At 41.9% G+C, this 16910-nt stretch overlaps 3 protein-coding genes across 3 annotated transcripts in view; 1 reads left to right on the forward strand and 2 right to left on the reverse strand.

The window, feature by feature from the left end:
* Positions 1-14710, forward strand: part of LOC128257804 (receptor-type guanylate cyclase Gyc76C) — a 36387-nt gene extending 21677 nt beyond the window's left edge. Inside the window, exons 3-17 of the mRNA XM_052989003.1 lie at positions 5511-5736; positions 6331-6528; positions 6678-6743; positions 7477-7689; positions 8058-8212; positions 8281-8503; positions 8571-8742; positions 8808-8968; positions 9098-9388; positions 9455-9787; positions 10060-10225; positions 10301-10607; positions 10674-10902; positions 11301-11465; positions 11986-14710. Of these exons, the coding sequence (XP_052844963.1) occupies positions 5569-5736; positions 6331-6528; positions 6678-6743; positions 7477-7689; positions 8058-8212; positions 8281-8503; positions 8571-8742; positions 8808-8968; positions 9098-9388; positions 9455-9787; positions 10060-10225; positions 10301-10607; positions 10674-10902; positions 11301-11465; positions 11986-13713 (4575 nt within the window). The 5' untranslated portion in view covers positions 5511-5568 and the 3' untranslated portion in view covers positions 13714-14710. The remainder of the gene's footprint in view (positions 1-5510; positions 5737-6330; positions 6529-6677; positions 6744-7476; positions 7690-8057; positions 8213-8280; positions 8504-8570; positions 8743-8807; positions 8969-9097; positions 9389-9454; positions 9788-10059; positions 10226-10300; positions 10608-10673; positions 10903-11300; positions 11466-11985) is intronic.
* LOC128257811 (uncharacterized) lies at positions 1871-3392 on the reverse strand. The gene has a single exon (XM_052989011.1). The coding sequence runs from the start codon at positions 2881-2883 to the stop codon at positions 2080-2082; it is 804 nt and encodes a 267-aa protein (XP_052844971.1). The 5' UTR covers positions 2884-3392; the 3' UTR covers positions 1871-2079.
* A 124-nt stretch (positions 14711-14834) lies between the features above and the next one.
* LOC128257808 (probable glutamate--tRNA ligase, mitochondrial) lies at positions 14835-16739 on the reverse strand. Its single transcript, XM_052989007.1, has 4 exons — positions 16360-16739; positions 15895-16305; positions 15452-15838; positions 14835-15394 (listed from the first exon to the last, which is right to left on the reverse strand). The coding sequence occupies exons 1-4, from the start codon at positions 16677-16679 to the stop codon at positions 14983-14985; spliced, it is 1530 nt and encodes a 509-aa protein (XP_052844967.1). The 5' UTR covers positions 16680-16739; the 3' UTR covers positions 14835-14982.
* Positions 16740-16910: the final 171 nt, after the last annotated feature.

Genomic DNA, 16910 nt, shown 5'->3' on the forward strand with positions numbered 1-16910 from the left:
AGGCCTACTTAAATCTTCTTGTAACTTTCTTTGGCCAGCTTAATTGGGGACCTCGAACCTACCCCAAAAAAATGCGAAAGTCTGTTCCATACAAATCGCATTTCGACAAAGAAATAAAATTGAGAGTCCGACAAACGCACATTTGTACATATCTGATTATATGTAAATACAAAAGAACAAAATCGCTAGGCCAGACGTTCAAATTGAATTGGAACTGAAACTGAAACTGAGAATGGGTCTGTTGTAGGGTATAGTATGGTACGGTGGAATGGCGTGTTATATAGTATTATATATACCCGGCAGTGAGTTAATGATGTGGATGTCGATGACAATTGTCGGCGACTGAGGCACGCACATTTTGATGGTGCCTGTTCGTTGGTATTTGTTTTAATTTGTTTCTCGTACCCCACCCCCCTGGGAAACCCCTAGATTTCTTATTTCTCGAAAATCACTGCTCCAATCTCGGGGAACCCCCTTGGTGATGTTTGTTTGTTGAAATATGTAATGTCGTGTTGGTTTATCCACTGGCCAATGGATTGTCGTGTTTGCGTCTGGTTTCTATTTTTAGTATGCAGGTTTTATTTTTAGACATCCAGACAGTTTGTACACAAGTATGTGTATACACACGTGCAGCAACAAACAACTTCGTCTGAAAAGTGCAATAAAAGCGGGTTCCCCCGCCCCAAAAACGAAAAAAAAAAAAAATAACACTGCAACTTGTTGCGCTGTTGGAAAGAGAGAGAGAAAAGAGTAAGATGAATAGAGCACGGTATATCAAATACGGCCCACGTTGCGGCTACGCGATATTTTTTTATATTACACAACTTGTAGCTGTTTGTTTGTTGATTACAACTCGGATGCATTGCTCTTTTTCTCTTCGACGCTCTCATTTTCTCTAATTCTCTATTTCTCTGTTTTGACTTCTCTCTGGCCGCTTTTCACATTTAACGTTAAACGTTTTATCACGTCTTGCGCCTCTGTTTTCGATTTGTTTTCTCATATTTTCTTTGATATGTGATTCTATTTTTAGACTCTGCTCCTCTCCTCCTCCGCTTCTCTCCGTCTCTTTGTCTCTCTGTCTCGCGGACTCTCTGTTTACTTTATAAATATTTAAATTGTTGTCACGTACTAAGTTCTTAATAGGTTACGTTATGTGTTTATTTAACTCATTTTGATTAGAAGTCGAGAAAAATACGGCTGAGCAACACGCGCACTACATACTCAATTCCCGTTACAAAGTTCAACTTTAATTCTTTTTTATTTGACATTTTTGTTGCTTTCTTTAAGCCATTCGATTTTCGGTTAGCCAGGAGGCCAAGAAAAAAATCCCCCACGCAGATGTTCGAGCGCCTATTATATTAATTGTTTACTCAAGTGTAATTAGGTAACAGAAATTATAAATAAATAAACAAATATCAACAAAAACGCACACATCCACTCACAAGGAAAGGTTAATACGTGTTCACAATTACATAATTTTAAGTGCCATTATTTAGTTCAGCAAAAAAGTTAGATATTTAAGTTAGTCTATCTCACTAGCGGCGCAAAAGTGCGAGGTAAAAGCACAAATTGCGTATTGGAATTTCAGAAAATTAGTTCAGAATGAAAAATGCGATTCTTGTTAAATTGAAAGTTGATTGAGTGACTTGCAGAATAATAAAAGAGATAAATCAAAAGTATAAATTGAACTTAGTGATGTCGTACTATGTCTTAAAGGATATTGGATATTGACAATTTTAAATGAGGCCCAAATCAGGCCCCTGAAATAGACAATAAAAATAATATAAAAGTGGTAATATAAATAAGGCTGTAATTTATTCCCTAAATGCACTTTAGTAGCCACCATATTTTTTAGGAAAACAATATGAAATGGTGTTCGTTATTTATTGGTTTATGGTCTACTGAAAATTTTGAATTTTCCAAACGCACAAATTTGGCTATGGAAACGTAAAAATTTTGATCGTAAATGGTCCGATAAATTGGTTTCGTCTAGTCAAAAACTTTTGGCCCGCTCTTAGACCTGCCTTTTTGATTGTAGATGGAGAACTGGATGGATTTTCCTTGTCACGATGATCAGCGCTAGGGCCTGGGAATGTTCATCTTAAGCGGCTTCTTCAGCTCCCCGGCGATCTTTTTAATGGCCGGCGGAATGCGCTTGGCCACACCCGGCTGCGAGCTGAGGAACGAGATCTCGAACAGCGAGGGCCGGCTGGAGTAGACGTTGTGCAGCATGCTGATGAACCAGAAAAGCAGGTCGTCCATGTTCTGGAGCGTGCACTGGGCGAAGACGGCGCCCGCATCCCGGCCGTGCTGGTGCGAGTCGAAGAGGGCGACGATCGAGGACCGGAAATCGAAGGTTACCATCACCGTTCGACTATCCGCAATGATGGCGGCGAAAAGGTGCGTGGTCATGTTTTCCCGCCCGTTGGCCTGCTGAAATACCTGCATCGTGATGTGGAAAATCCGGGACAGCTGCACGGCCACGTTTCGATTGTACATCGGATTCCTGGGGTCGGCCTCCATGTGCGTGTAGAACCACTCCTCCAGCCGGAAGTTCATTTTGTTCTGCGATCGAATGGCAGCGATCGCATCCGGAATGTTTAGATTGATGTTCCTGGCCTGCGGTGTGTTGGTTGTGATCACATTGTGGTACACATTGTTGCCGTCGTTCATGGCATTGCCGAATAGCTCCCAGCCCCGCATCGGCAGATCGGATACCCGGTGGTAGAACCTCTCCGCCTTGGACACTTTGTCGGCCAGGATCAGGGATATGAGGGTACAGGAGTTGGTGCCGCTCTGCTGGAATTCGCCGAAGCGCGACTGGCAGAAGTCGCGCGGAAACCACCAGATGTTGAGGTTGTCGATCTGCTCGTGAATGGCCATGGCTCCGGGTTCGCTTTCGCCCGTGGATCGGCTGCTGCTGCTGCTGCTCCTCCTCGAAACTGCTGCCCTGCGGCGACGTAATCTCAGGCTGTGTTTCCGGATCCTCCGGAGGCTCAATGGTAAACCCGGCCCTGGCGCTGTCCTCAAAGTGCCGCTGTCACATAGTTCACGAGTGCGACGACGACCCTTCGGCTTCACGGTAAACGTGTGGATTTCGAGCTGGGGAACCCGTCCCCTGTCAACAGCACTTGACCCTCGGACTCGAATTAGGAATCGAACTTAGGGTTTCCGGTGCGCCAGCGACAACGACGGCGGCTCCACTCCAGTACGCTCTAAGGACGGGCTCTTGATTTCAAGCAAACATTGAATTTTGAGGGTCTTTTGCCGGAGGAGTGTTCGACGGAAAAAGGTGAAAACTTTCGAATCGAAAAAACAAAAAATTTCTAGACCAACCACTGACAAATAACGAACATGATGTGGGATTTGAGATCGAACAGGATCTGATCATTTAATACAGTACGCATCTGACACTATTAGAAAAGAAGCCGTTTAGGCATTTTTTTTTTAATATTTGCATAAAAATAACTCATAGATGAGTTTTATAAAAACTTAACATTATTATAAAAGCATTCCTATAAATTCTTAACAAACCTCTTTTGTAATATTAGTTTACTTTATACATTTTAAGAGAATGTGATTAATGTATAGAAATATGCCTTCATATCATGATTATCTAAATTTTGGGAAAAGAGATTTCTATTTTAGCCGCACTAAAAATAAATTTAAATCCCTTTTTATTCGTGTTTCTCGGAAACGCGTTTCGCATTGTGTCAAAATGGTGCGCAAATATTTAACAGTGGCGCCGAAAATGTTCTATCCCGGCCAAGTAGTTCTAATTTTAAATTGCAACATTGGCGAAATATAAACAACTTCAAGAAACAAATATGTGAAGTGTGTCGGAAATGCTAATTTATGGTGTCGTGAGCATTTCGTCGAATCTTGTTGATTGAGATTGGGGTGCTCAAAAGATTGCGAATCCATGCTGAATGGCAAAAAAAGTAAAAGCCTTCAATATATGTGTTGTTCTAGGTAATCATGGAATTCCTGAAATCCCAAAGAGTAACAAAATATTAAATGCAATGCATATTTGCTTAAATTTTTCAAATAGTAATTTAAACGTTAGAAAATATATTAAATTTATTTAACCGCAATTTGTTAAATTAATTTTGAATGAAATGTTTAGGAAATGATTTCTATAAGTGTACGTTTTTGTAATGCTTTTACAAATGTATTTACTCTATGCTTTTGAAATGTGTTTTGATTGTATTTAAATTATAATTGAACCTTAAACACAAAAGAAAAACATCCGATTTTAATTGCATAATTATTATGAAATGTTTCCTCTTTATTCCGTTCAATATTGGCTTTCGTATTTACTTTATTCTTTTAATTAAACTTATACGAAAAAGAAAGACAAACAATGACGAGCGACGCCATCATCCAGTCGAACAGTTCCGTAATCCAATCCCATGGAATAAGCTTTCACTTCAGCGCAAACAATCAGGACAATAACAGGTGCATGGCGATGGGGTGCTTGTGTTTGCGTGGGCAGGGATAATAACTAACAAATTCCTGAAACAAAATAGCCAGCGATATATACACATATATATTTAATGCCTCAAACGAAATTGCATAATGACAAAATCAACGCATGCATAATTAATATTAACAAGCTGTGCGCACATCATTATGGGAGGTCCTGTGCAGGAGGGTAAATGAAAATCCTGGATGAAAGAGGCCTCGCCAGTAAGCTACTTATCAGTGATTTCCCACTGGCTCATGACAAAGTACTGAAAAGACTAATTACAAAATTCCTACGCTTGTTTGCCCTCCGAGTGGTCAACGATATTGAAGTTTGCCATTCTAATATTTGACATTTGTTTGCGTGGGCACTGGCTTGCCATCCTGTTGCTAAAGAACATTCTAAGTCATTTCCTTCTGCGTCTCTGTTACAGCTTATTGCTAAACAGAAAAAAAAAATGGTTTTACTTTGACTTTATTTCTTAATTATACGATCAAATTATAAGTATTGCGTAGACGTTTGGGAGTTTCTCAGTAACTTTGTACTTAATAAGAAAACTTTATGGTGACAAAAAATGACACAAAATTATGTTTATATTTATATTTACCTTAGGTAGAAGTTGATTTATGGCAAATTTTTGTGGGCAATAGTGTTTGTACAAATTACTCATACGACACGTATGCCAATATGAATGAAATTTTTGATCAAAGTCTAAAGGAGGTGCTACTTAGTAACCAATTTTATATAAAAAAAAACATACAAATTTATAAAAAAAAAATGTATATTATAATATTATTTATTCCCTGTGTACTGTCCAGTGAGTGTGCTTTTCTTCTTTCTCTGCAATCTAGTTCTTTCATCCGAATCAAGCCAAGTGTCTGAAATGCGCTCAGAATGCTGTTTTTTATTTGTCTTTGCCTTTGTCAAACATGCATTTTTATTATGCAAAGGGTGTCCTTGACAATTGCAATTGCATCCTCACTTAGTTTGGGTTTCTGTTGGTCCGTTCTCTGATCTTTAACCTCTTTTTCTCCGTTTATTGCAGTGTGAGAATCTGTTGGAACCCATAGGCGTCGCGCTGAACGGCCCCGGCCTAAGGGGCCATGACGCGTTGGCCCTTTAATCTACTACTCTTGCTGTCGGTGGCAGTACGCGACTGTAGCAATCATCGCACCGTCCTCACAGTCGGCTACCTAACGGCCCTCACTGGCGACCTCAAGACGCGCCAGGGACTGGCCATATCCGGTGCCCTGACTATGGCCCTGGATGAGGTAAGTTGCTGTGATTCAGTTATAAATATAAATCAGTCATTTCTAGGTGTGTTAAATTGGGAATAAGTGTTGAACGTCTTACTCAACAAGAGTCCATTTGGCCAAGAAATATTATTCAATAAAATAATTTAGAATTTTCAGTTTCAACTTGAAATTCGTGTTACCTCAAAATAACAAAATGTGATTTAAATCAAAAGTTATAATTATTCCCATTTTGAAAATCCTAAAGCTAAGCTGTAAATCGGATTTTAAAGACTTTACATTGTGAACCAAAAAATGGAAAAAAAATTAAAAACGCAAAAAAAAAGGTTAACAAAATATACCATTAACGAAAGGCGTGTTTTCATAACTTTTTTATACGCGAAGTACAAGTTACCAAAACATTTTAAATTCCTTAGAAGAGAATTTCGCCTTTGTCATTTAATAGAATTTCTGTACTAGTCATTAAAGTCATTCTTAAATAAGAAATTGATACATTTTTCTTTGAAGATCGTAACGATGTAAAGAAAACTTTTAGAAGACTAAAATGTGAAGTTTTCTAAGTAAACATTCTGATATCAAATGCTAAATTTCCCTCCCTCTTTCTGGACACAGGTCAACAAAGATCCCTACCTGCTGCCAAATGTGACGCTGGATCTGCGCTGGAATGACACCAAGGGGGATACGGTACTGGCCACCAAAGCCATTACCGAGATGATATGCGATGGCATCGCTACCATTTTCGGACCAGAAGGACCTTGTTACGTGGAGGCCATCGTCTCGCAGAGTCGAAACATTCCAATGATTTCCTATGTAAGTATTTCGAGCGTCTGACTTCTGATGTCGCACATCGGAACCAACGTGCCAACATATAATTTCACGCAACGCATTATATTTTATGCAACGAAATTGCTCATTTCACGGCGGTGTTCTTGGTTCTTGTCTTTTTCCCGCTTCAATAGAAATGCGCAGAGTACCGTGCATCCGCCATACCGACATTCGCCCGCACTGAACCGCCAGATACGCAGGTGAGTAAACAGTGGGTGGGCAACAGGTGGCTGCCTGTGACAAGTGGGTGGGTGGGTATCATATCGCTTTGGGTGGCCATCCCTGCGGTGGCCTTGTGACTTGACTGGGACAGCTACTTAGCCTTGGATTATCCGCAAGCCGGCGAAAACAAACGGCAAAATTAAAAGGACAAAGGAAACCTGGGAGTTACCGCAAGCCAAAAGAAAAATTAACGTTTAATCAGTGTTGTCAAAAGAAAATATGTTTTAGTTAAAGTAGAAAATAACATAACTTCGCTAGAAAATACTATTAATCGAATAATAAGAATGTAGTAAAATAAAAATATAGAATACGTCAAAGCATAGAGGACTTTTATGTTGATATTTCTTAAAGATTTTTGAAGGATAAATTAGTTATTAATTATTTGCTGCGCTGTAACCGTATTAAAATAAGATCATTAAATACAACTTTTTAACTAATTTGAACTGAAACCATCAGAAAATTCTTTTCGTACTAAAGAAATCGAAAAATGTTTAAAGTTGTCACTAGATATTTGTAAAATATTTCAATTTGTATATCCAGCGTTGCAGAATTTAATTAAAAAAATAATACTATTATGTTTCCCTAAGCTGCAGCTTAACCCACAACAAAAATCAATGAAGTGTGCACTGGCTTTGCACATTCTTCCTAATCCTTTGACATTTTTCTTGACGCACAACTCTCATGGCACACATTTAATTTCGTGTTTTTTAGGTCGTTAAATCGCTGCTTGCTCTTCTACGATATTATGCGTGGCAGAAGTTTTCCATTTTGTACGAGGATGTGTGGGCTCCGGTGGCAGATCTGCTTAAGGATCAGGCCACTAAGCGCAACATGACCATAAACCACAAGCAGTCCTTCATCGATAATCGCGCCAAATGTTGTGAGCTGATGCTGGACTGCTGTCGCTCTGGATATTGGTATCAGGTGAGTTTTTATTGGGAGTTTAGACCCTCCAACTCTCTGTTTTTTAATCAAAAAGATTGAAACATCAACCTAACATACCGAAATATTTTTGATAAAAATATGTAGATATTATAGCCCCATATGCGCAACTCTTTTGTTATCTAAATTGAAACTAAAATAAACTAAATTATTAATTAATTAATTAAATGTTCCTTTCATGTTTTTATTTTTCTAATACTAATAGAAGCAACATAAATTTCTGATTAATAATTTGAAACATAATTATTGAATAGTTTACTAAGTAGATATGTTTAAGCTCGATATATATTATGTATATTTATTATTATATTACATTATATATATTATTCTTTGATGTTTTCCCTCAACAGCTAGTGCAGAATACGATGAACCGCACTCGGATCTACGTATTCCTTGGGGCGGCCAATAGTCTGGTTGATTTTATGAGTTCCATGGAGACCGCTGGTCTGTTTGCTCGAGGCGAGTATATGGTAATCTTTGTCGACATGATGGTCTATTCGGAGAGGTAATTTATTTATAGCCATACATTTCCTCAAAATGCTTTAATAATTTGTTTGTGAATTTGTGTTTCAGGGAGGCAGAAAAGTACTTGCGCAGAGTGGATCAAATAGCTCTTATGTCGAATTGCCACAGCACAGAGAACTTCAACCAATTGGCCCGTAGTCTGCTTGTTGTGGCCTCCACGCCCCCAACAAAGGACTACATACAGTTTACGGAACAAGTGCAAAAATATAGCTCGAAGCCACCTTTCAATTTATCGATTCCCAAGCTATTTGTTGAAAGTAATTTTAGCAAGGTAAGAAGTGCACCATACAAAATCTTTTGATAATTGCTTTGTAACCATTTCTACCTTTGATATTCAGTTTATATCGATCTATGCCGCCTACCTGTACGATTCGGTGAAGCTGTATGCCTGGGCTGTGGACAAAATGCTGCGCCAGGAGACGCGAGTCCTAACCGATGAGGTGATCTTTGAAGTGGCCAGCAATGGGACTCGGGTCATCGATACCATAATCAAAAATCGTACTTATATGAGTGAGTTTTGTCTTTTGACCATATATAAAAAATATCAATATTGGTTTTTTTATTTCTTACCAAAGGCATCACTGGATCCAAGATCAAAATTGATCAGTATGGCGACTCGGAAGGTAACTTTTCGGTCCTGGCCTACAAGCCCCACAAGTGGAACAATTCCAACAACATGCCCTGCAACTATCACATGGTTCCTGTAGCGTACTTTCACCAAGGCGAAGAACTTCCAGTGAGTGAGTCGTCTTCTCTTTTTTAGTTTGCCTTCCTTTCAATTGGTTCCCGCTTATGTTGAGTGCCCCTCAAAACTTTCATCTCATCTCAACTCATCAAGCTATGTTCATTTTCTTGTGTATGGTAGGAGTACAAGCTGATCAATGGCTCTATAGATTGGCCATCGGGCGGTGAGAAGCCCACGGATGAACCGATGTGCGGATTTGCCAACGAGCTTTGCCAAAAGGATGCCACCCACTACACATCGACAGTGGCCGCTGTGGTTTTGGGCGTGCTGCTCTTTTGCTCCGGTGTGATAACCATGAGCATATATCGAAAGTGGAAAATAGAGCTGGAGATCGAGGGTTTACTCTGGAAGATTGACCCAAACGACATCAAGGGTTATTCCGGCAACGAGATTGTCTCCTCACCCAGCAAAGTAAGTGGATATTTTTTTATGTTTCGTTACTAGTAATTAAATCGTTATTTTTGCACACCTCTTTAGGTCAGTTTGATGAGTGCCCAAAGCTATGGCTCCCGCTGGACCAACCAGTTTGTAACCTCCACGGGTCGCCTGCGTGGTGCTGTTGTCCGTATCAAGGAGCTGAAGTTCCCCCGAAAGCGCGACATTTCCAGGGAGATCATGAAGGAGATGCGGTTGCTGCGCGAACTGCGGCACGACAACATCAACAGCTTCATTGGCGCCAGCGTGGAGCCGACGCGCATCCTTCTAGTCACCGATTACTGTGCCAAAGGCAGTCTTTACGACATCATCGAGAACGAGGACATTAAACTAGATGACCTATTCATTGCCTCACTCATCCACGACCTCATTAAGGTGGGTAGGAGTCAATGTCATTACATACAAAATGTATACCAATAATAATAAGTTTAGATTTAATCATAATCATTAACCATAACTATGACAAGCGGTAGTTACAGTTTACAATTTTCAATTGACTTATCAGAACAAATGTTTTAATAAATCATGGTGTAAACTTCTGGTGACTTGCTTAACAATTATGATTTGTACAGAAAAAATCAGCTGAATTGAACAAGCACTTGCAAACTATAATTACCATTAAAATATTAATGAATTAAACATTACAGGGCATGATCTACATACACAATTCTCAACTGGTCTATCATGGCAACCTCAAGTCTTCGAATTGTGTGGTCACCTCCCGCTGGATGCTCCAAGTAACCGATTTTGGGCTGCACGAGTTGCGCCAGTGTGCCGAAAACGAGTCCATCGGAGAGCATCAGCATTATCGAAGTAAGAATTATCTATCTAAACTGTTTTTTTTTTTTTTTTTTTTTCAAAATTTGACTTAATACTTTTCATTTAAAGACCAACTTTGGCGTGCCCCGGAACTGCTGCGGAATCACATACACGGCAGCCAGAAGGGCGATGTGTACGCCTTTGCCATCATCATGTACGAGATATTTAGTCGTAAGGGTCCTTTCGGACAAATCAACTTTGAACCAAAGGAAATCGTGGACTACGTCAAGAAGCTACCGCTCAAGGGGGAGGATCCGTTTCGGCCGGAAGTGGAGTCCATCATCGAGGCCGAGTCCTGTCCCGATTATGTGCTGGCCTGCATCCGGGACTGCTGGGCCGAAGACCCCGACGAGCGCCCCGAATTCAGTGTCATACGGTAATGGGTTTTACTTGTAAATAGCTCAAGGGAAATGAAACAAGTTGAATTTGTATTTCCCCTTAGCAATCGATTGAAAAAGATGCGCGGTGGTAAGACCAAAAACATCATGGACCAAATGATGGAAATGATGGAGAAGTATGCCAACAACTTGGAGGACATTGTCACCGAGCGCACACGTCTCCTCTGCGAGGAGAAGATGAAGACGGAGGATCTGCTGCATCGCATGTTGCCGCAGTCGGTGGCCGAGAAATTGACGATGGGTCAGGGCGTAGAGCCGGTATCCTATGATTTGGTAAGTCATTTTCATATAAACGCCAAATAAAAAATTAAAAAGCCACTCAATTAACTCAAAATTTAAAATAAAGTTTAGTTTGGCATACGAAGAGTTGTGTAAAACACATCTGCGCAAAAAATTAAATTGGTTCTTTCAATATTTAAAAAGTTTTCACGCTTTCAACTATATCGTTTGCTGAAAATATAAAAATTTCCCTTGTAAGCAACAGTTTCTCGGAAACCCTATGCAAACTACTCTAAACTTTTCGAAAAAAAATATAATGGACAAGTGTATTTCACCGGTAACTAAGTTTGAGCTATGTAAACATTTGGGTGTGTGTAAAGTTAAGTTAATAGAATAAAAACCCATGTTTTGAATTGGCATTTCTGATGGTTTTTGTGGCTTATTCTCCCCAGGTCACCATTTACTTCAGCGACATTGTTGGTTTTACTGCAATGTCGGCGGAGAGCACACCGCTGCAAGTGGTGAACTTTTTGAATGATCTCTACACAGTGTTCGATCGCATCATACGCGGCTATGACGTGTACAAAGTGGAAACAATTGGAGATGCGTACATGGTGGTAAGTACAAAATAGGTCAGATGAACAAGGACCTACAAACTATAATACTTTATCTAATACCAATTTTTTAAAATTTTAATTATCAAGAGATCCCAGACATAGACAATTTTATATACACTTTTCAACATCTGCCAAGACTGACAAAATAAAGTTGTATTCTGTAATCATAATAAAACAAGAAACTAGTAGTTTAATAAATTTTTGGTTTTATTTTAATACCGCAGATTTTATATAAATCATAAATCACAAATAATCAAAATCAATATCTAGTTGATTAAGACTGCTTTGTAGAATGGCTGGCATACTGTAACGAATGGTATATAGTTTTCGTTTATTGTTACAAAATGCAGCCTATTGAAGTTTTAAAAAATTAACTCCTCAACAAACATGCTTATCTGAGTATTTTTGAATTCTTAAGTTAAATTATCAACAAACATTTAAATCTTTAATCATTTCTTTATATTAAACCAATCATACTTCGAATTTGTATTAAGCATAATTAATTTTATTTCCATTTAAGGTCTCGGGTCTGCCCATTAAGAATGGGGATCGCCATGCGGGCGAGATAGCTTCGATGGCCCTCGAGCTGCTCCAGGCGGTCAAGCAGCACCGCATCGCCCATCGACCCAACGAGACGCTGAAGCTGCGCATCGGGATGCACACGGGTCCGGTGGTGGCGGGCGTGGTGGGACTGACGATGCCGCGCTACTGCCTCTTTGGCGACACCGTCAACACGGCATCGCGGATGGAGAGCAACGGCGAGGCGCTGAAGATACACATTTCCAACAAGTGCAAGCTGGCGCTGGACAAACTGGGCGGCGGCTACATCACCGAGAAGCGCGGCCTGGTCAACATGAAGGGCAAGGGCGAGGTGGTCACCTGGTGGCTGACCGGAGCCAACGAGAATGCAATACAAAAGAAGCTCGTGGACATGATGGACATGCCGCCGCCGCTGTTCAGTCGTCCGCGAAAGAGTCCCAAGCTGAATCCCGACTCCCGCCAGCCGAGCATCCAGGCCATGCACTTCTGCGGCACCGGATCCAGGCGACAGAGCACCGTTCCCCGGCCGATGGACGGCGAGTCGACATACAGTCTGCAGGGATCCGTGAGGGACTCACCGCGCATGGTCGGCAAACGGGACAGGGATCGGGAGCGACCCTCCATCAATGGCCTGAGCGCCGGGCTCTTTGTGGGCGGGGCACTTCTTGAGTCCGCGCAGGCCTCGCTCAGCACGCTGAATCATTCCGAAACAAACGAAACGAACTGTGATATGGATGGGGGATCGGGTGGAGTGTCGGGATCGGAACCGGGTTCGGGATCTGGACTAGTGCGCCAGCCCAATGCGCTGCACAAGCCGTTGGCCATGGTGCGCCCGCACAGGATCATCAGTGCTGCCCAATTGCCCCAACTGGGGGACAACGAGGGTGACCCCGCGGACATGCTGCTGCGGGAGTCCCGCTCCCTGGACCCCATGCCCATGCAGCAGCTGCGCAAGCGGCACGACCGGGTCAAGCTGCCGCCCTCCAAGCTGTCCAAGAACAATTCGCGATCGCTGGACACGGGCGTTTCGCTGATCAGTGGCAATCCCAACGGTGAGGTGGAGTCGAGTCAGCTGCACCTGGATGACGAGATGTCCGCCAATCCGGTGGATGCCACCGATGGCTACGACGATGAGCTGGGCCTGCTGATGCGCCACGACAACGGTCAACTGCCGGCGCTCCGCTACTCCGGCAGTTTTCCCAATGCCCAGATCAGCATTGTACCGGCAGGAGGAAGTGGCGGAGGAGGCAGCAACTGTGCCAAGCATCTGAACAACAACTGCAACGGCGGAGTAAGCATCGAGGATGATCTGGAGTCGCCGCTGCTGCAGCGGCAGGCATCGCTGTCGGTGCCGCCGGAGGAGATGCTGGCGCACAACAAGCGCTGGCACTCGCTGGAGCACATGGACGGTCCCGGCGGCCATGGCGGCAATAGCGTGAGCTATGCCGCCGACATTGACAACCGCCGCCAGCCCGGCGGTCCAATGGACTTCCTCAGCGGCGGCTCCTCCGGCCAGCAGCACCGGGCCAAAACGGCTGGCGGCAGCAAGCTGACCAACTGGATGTCCAACATCTTCAAGGGCAACGGCGTCCGCAGCGGTGAGGCTAGGCGAGTGGGAATGTTGCCCAGCAGCGTGCATGGAGCACGAACCGGTTTCACGGATATGGCGGCATCGGCAGCAGCCCGGGATCGTGAGAGTATAGTGTAGGGATAACGAGAAGGCAGAGTAGAAACTAAGCGAGGAGGAGCAGGATGACCAGGATGAGCTGGATTAGCCGGATGATGGAGGTGGAAAAGTTACTCAGGAACCGTGTCGAGCAGGAAGCGATCGTCTTTTGGCTTATTTCTTTGTTTTATGTATTGTAGCTTGTATTGATTGAACGATTTGTGTGTCTGTGTTGAAAGTCCTCCACTTTATAATCATATAGGTATACCAGCCTGCCTGTTCCCTAAAAAATATTTTACCACTCTGGCATTGCAGGATTTTTGAATTGTCCAATGCAATTCCAAACTATTTTTGTTTTGAATCCAAGTGGAGTCCTGCGATCCCGAGGTCGAGCAGCGAACACCGAACAGAAGCTGATGCGAAAATCATACATAGCATACATATATTTGATAACTCTACATACATACATATTAGAGAAGCCGAAAAAACCGTCTAGTCACAAGGTCTTCAGACTAGTTATTGTTTTATATAAAATACACCTACACACATACACACACACACACACATACACACACACCCACACACATATAAATGTACGTTTGTAAATGTAACACATAAACACAACCATACACACATATTTATACGACGATGAAGAATCAAAAACAAATATTTTATGTAAATGTAATCAAACATTTTTGGCTTTCTATACAAGATGATGCGCTGCAGCAAACAAATTAAGCTTAATAACAGAAACTAGTTAATTTATATCTTCTGAAAACAGAAGAGAGTGGAAAAAATGTAATGTATCAATGTGTTTTGCTAGTACGTAGTTAAGTGCGTGTGATTGTACGTAATGTTTAAGTCCCTACAACTAAAATAATAATTATAATTAATTGATTATGAACGAGAATTGTGAGCAGAGCAAAATGCGAGAAATGCGCCCGATGCGTGGTGTTTTAGCTGTATGTATGTATGTATATTTTTAAAAGAAAATTTGTTAAATTTGCCATATATAAATACAAACAACTATTATACATTTGGTTTCATGTTGATAACTTCACGACGTAGTGTTGTATACAGAGGGACTTTAAGGGACCAGGATATCATATTGGAATTGAATGAGTTTGCCTTTCATTTTATTTCTAATTTTGAGGAAAGCTGCTCTTAGAGCATTCATTAAAATTAGAAATAGGCATGTTTCCTTAAAAAAACACACACGTAGCTTTCATAAATATTAGTCAACAATCAATCAAACTTATGTTGTCTCCAGCTTGATCTAATTCCATAATTTATAATCAAAAGTAACCAAACTCAACCAAATTTTTGATTTTGAAGCGATTGTCTAGGTATAGCTTCTCTGATTCGCTCCAGAGTAACAGATTTTCCAAGGATTTCCATCATTTCCGCCACGCCAGGACCTTCTTTTAAGCCACTTAAAGCTGATCTTAGGGATTTCATCATTAGTGGGAATTTAATGTTTTCTCCTTGAGCAAAGTTTTTCAACTTTATATTGAGCCCATCCTTGTTAAAGTCTTGATCTGCTTGTAGTACTTTAAGCAGCCCAACTAATTGCTCTGATGTCAGGTCTTTTAGTTGAAAATTCGAGGGCTTGACCCAAAGAAAACTTAATTTGCTGCTGGTCAAATCTTGAAGCAGTGTCAATCGTTTTGAGGACCAATTTAAGACATCCGCTATGTGATCTTCAGCTAGATCTAAGTTGGAGCTAAAGTAAAGATGAGTTTTAAGGAATGTTTTAGGGGAAATCGTAATTGTTACTTACTGCTGTGGATAGGCGTTTTTGACCAGCTCATGAACTTGATTGACCAATTTCAAACGGCTTTCCTGATCCGACAATCGTTGTGCAATCTCCAGACGATTGAGATCATCCAGCAGTTCGGGATTCAGGCGACTGGGATGAGAGTTTACTCGTTCTATATGGAACTGCTCAAAGAGTTCCTGCATACTGAGCAACTTCTGCTTGGCATTGGCTTTATGCTCGAATCCACCGCCCGCTGAGACCACATAGTTAATTAGGGCTTGAGGAAAGTATCCCCGTTGCCGGAAATGCTGGATGCCAATATCTCCTTGTCTTTTACTAAGCTTGGTGCCATCAGCATTTACGAGAAGCGGCAGATGACCGAATTCGGGTGGCTGCCAGCCAAAAGCTCTGCAGGAAAAATAATTGTAAGAACAGAAAACATAAGAATCAATAGGAAATCCTACTTGTAGAGCAGCAAATGCTTGGTTGTGGATATCTGCCACTCCACTCCTCTCAAGACATGGGTGATGCCCATTAGATGGTCGTCCACCACGTTGGCAAAGTGATAGGTGGGAAACTGATCGCTCTTCATGACCACGGGATCTCCTTCGTTGTCGCTGACATTGTGGTGCACTTTGCCGTATATAAGATCCTCCAGGGGTTCCTCGTGCTCAGTCAACTTGAATCGGATGCAGTGGGGTGCTCCCTTAGCCAGTAGGGAATCGATTTCCGTCGCCGTGAGATGCCTACACTTGTTATCATATCGTGGAACTTGGCGAGTTCTCAACGCCTCCTTACGCAATAAATCCAGTCGACGTTCGGTGCAAAAACACCTATAGGCTGTGCCGTTTTGGAGAAGTTCTGCAATGGCTTGGCTGAGAAAAAAGGAGGATTTAATTTTATTTTCATTAACTAAGGATTATAATCACCTGTAAATCTCCGTCCGTTGACTTTGTACATAGGGTCCCAGTTGACCGCCAAAACCTGGTCCCTCGTCAATTTCTATACCCGCCCAGAGGAGATCCTCCACCAGACGTTCACTGGCACCCGGAACCAGTCGCGTTTGGTCCGTATCCTCGATTCGGAGCAGGAATTTACCGCCCAAATGCCGGGCGTACAGGAAATTGTAGAGGGCCGTGCGCAATCCGCCCAAATGCAGGTTACCCGTGGGACTTGGCGCAAAACGGACGCGCACCTGCTTGTGGGCGTGGCGCAAGAACTGTAGGAAATGCCTATTTATCTTCAACATTTCTTAAAGAATAGGGTTAAAATAAATTTCGTTCGCCGGTTTTTGTTTACCCCAAACAGCTGTTCGATAACAGCGCTGTTAACTCGCTGTTAGGGGAAACAGAGGCCTAACAGAAAGGCGCCAAAATAAAATTGATGTTAAATATATATTTGAAACCTATTTTCAAAACAAAAATAATTAAACAAAAGTACTCTTCCAATTATTTCATATATTAAAATCTACTGCTTCGTC

Source organism: Drosophila gunungcola (assembly GCF_025200985.1).
Source record: "Drosophila gunungcola strain Sukarami chromosome 3L unlocalized genomic scaffold, Dgunungcola_SK_2 000002F, whole genome shotgun sequence".
NCBI lineage: Eukaryota > Metazoa > Arthropoda > Insecta > Diptera > Drosophilidae > Drosophila > Drosophila gunungcola.

Bases quoted from the DNA above. Each gene is read 5' to 3' on its own strand.
- LOC128257811 (XM_052989011.1), bottom strand. From the start codon at position 2,883: ATGGCCATTCACGAGCAGATCGACAACCTCAACATCTGGTGGTTTCCG.
- LOC128257808 (XM_052989007.1), bottom strand. From the start codon at position 16,679: ATGTTGAAGATAAATAGGCATTTCCTACAGTTCTTGCGCCACGCCCAC. The intron at 16,306-16,359 runs GTGATTATAATC...CTTTTTTCTCAG, and splicing joins CAACGGACGGAGATTTACAG to CCAAGCCATTGCAGAACTTC. The intron at 15,395-15,451 runs GTAAGTAACAAT...TCTTTACTTTAG, and splicing joins AAAAACGCCTATCCACAGCA to CTCCAACTTAGATCTAGCTG.